The 1,534-nt window shown below is 44.7% G+C and overlaps 1 protein-coding gene across 1 annotated transcript in view; it reads right to left on the bottom strand.

The window, feature by feature from the left end:
- LOC106816077 (laminin subunit beta-1-like) overlaps positions 1-1,534 on the bottom strand; it is a gene marked incomplete at both ends in the record, with an annotated part of 35,737 nt that overhangs the window by 15,089 nt on the left and 19,114 nt on the right. The window contains 2 exon segments of the mRNA XM_014820634.1: positions 46-173; positions 664-784. Of these exon segments, the coding sequence (XP_014676120.1) occupies positions 46-173; positions 664-784 (249 nt within the window).

Here is a 1,534-nt window from a genome sequence, read left to right as displayed (position 1 = left end):
CAAGGGCTAATAATGCTATCACTGCAGATGACAGCAAAGACTTACCGAGTCAACAAACACGGCTGCGGACGGGTTCACCTCTCCGCGCCGATACTCGTCAAACTCCAGCTTGATCGTGTAAGCAACGCCTCGCTCCAGGCACACGGACGGTGTCACCACCTGGTAGCGGTTAGCTGAAACATACAGCGACGTCACTCTGCGTGGCATGTAGGGCTACGTATAACTTTAATCGAGCAGTTAAATTGATTACGTCACCGTAAATACTAAAAAGTAAAAAAAAAAGTATGTCCACTTTTTTACAAAATGTCAGTGATTCTGTTCACTTTTTATGGTTAAATTGCTGCATTATATTTCCTATTTTGCTATTCAGTTTGATATGTGAACAAACACTCGTGACTCATTCATAGCCCATAGTAAGCATTTAATGTCGTGATCAATATATCAAATCGCCCTCGTTTTTTGGAACTAGTTGAAAAACAATCTTATTAGGTAAGAATTTGAAGACACATTTAGAAACATTTCGAAGTCCCATTATATTAGTACTAATTTTTTGTGTAAAAAAAATTGCAACAAATTTTTTTTACAGATAAACACTATAGAAAATTTGGGACGTAGTCAATTTGACACGGGTGTACTAGTTGTTGATGGAGAGGCGCCACCTACCGGGATCCATGCGGGCGTACTTGTAGTCATCGTTGGGAATCGTGTTTCCGCATTGTCCAGTCGGGTCGACCGGTCCCGGACGTTCTATTGTTATTCGCACACTGTCCCATGGGTTTGGCATCTGCAAGCGTATTTATATGGTATTAACGTTTCCATATTGTTAAGTAGACGGACATTCCTTTTCAATTTATGGATTACATAACACCTACCCCTACCAACATATACCTTTTATCAATAACCCTAACCCACTCCTTCACAAAGCCCATACCTCACAACACTACCCCTCCTTCACAAAGCCCCTACCTCACAACACTAAAACCCCCCTTCTATACAAAGACCCTAGATGCCACAACACCAAACCTTCCTTTACAACATATACCACAGGCAGAATCATTCATGCTAATCAATAACTAGTTGAAATAATCAAGCGTGTCACTTTCATGCATACACGCTCGCACCCTTTGAAAACAGATATAGCTGAACATAATAACAGCTAGCATTAGTAGCAATATCGCAGAGCACAGTATATACTATATATATTATACACAGCAGTCACAGGAGCAATCACGCTTATGTGAGCTCCTACACGTGGCTGCTGCTGGTTATCAAGGCAAGCCATGCCACATATACGTATATATGCACGCACGCTACGTGGCACGCACGCACGCACGCACACACGTATCACAAACGCACGCACGCCGCACGCACTGCACACGCAACAACGGGAAACGCACACACCACTCACGCAGGCAGGCAGCAGGCAGGCAGGCAGGCAGGCAAGCGCACGCACGCACCGAACGCACGACACGACAACACACACCACGCACCAAACGGTCACACTACAGCGACACACGCACGCACGCACAGTCCC

Source organism: Priapulus caudatus, unplaced genomic scaffold, assembly GCF_000485595.1.
Source record: "Priapulus caudatus unplaced genomic scaffold, Priapulus_caudatus-5.0.1 Scaffold1279, whole genome shotgun sequence".
Taxonomy (NCBI): Eukaryota; Metazoa; Priapulida; class Priapulimorpha; order Priapulimorphida; family Priapulidae; genus Priapulus; species Priapulus caudatus.
This window is presented reverse-complemented; position numbering and strand designations above follow the sequence as displayed.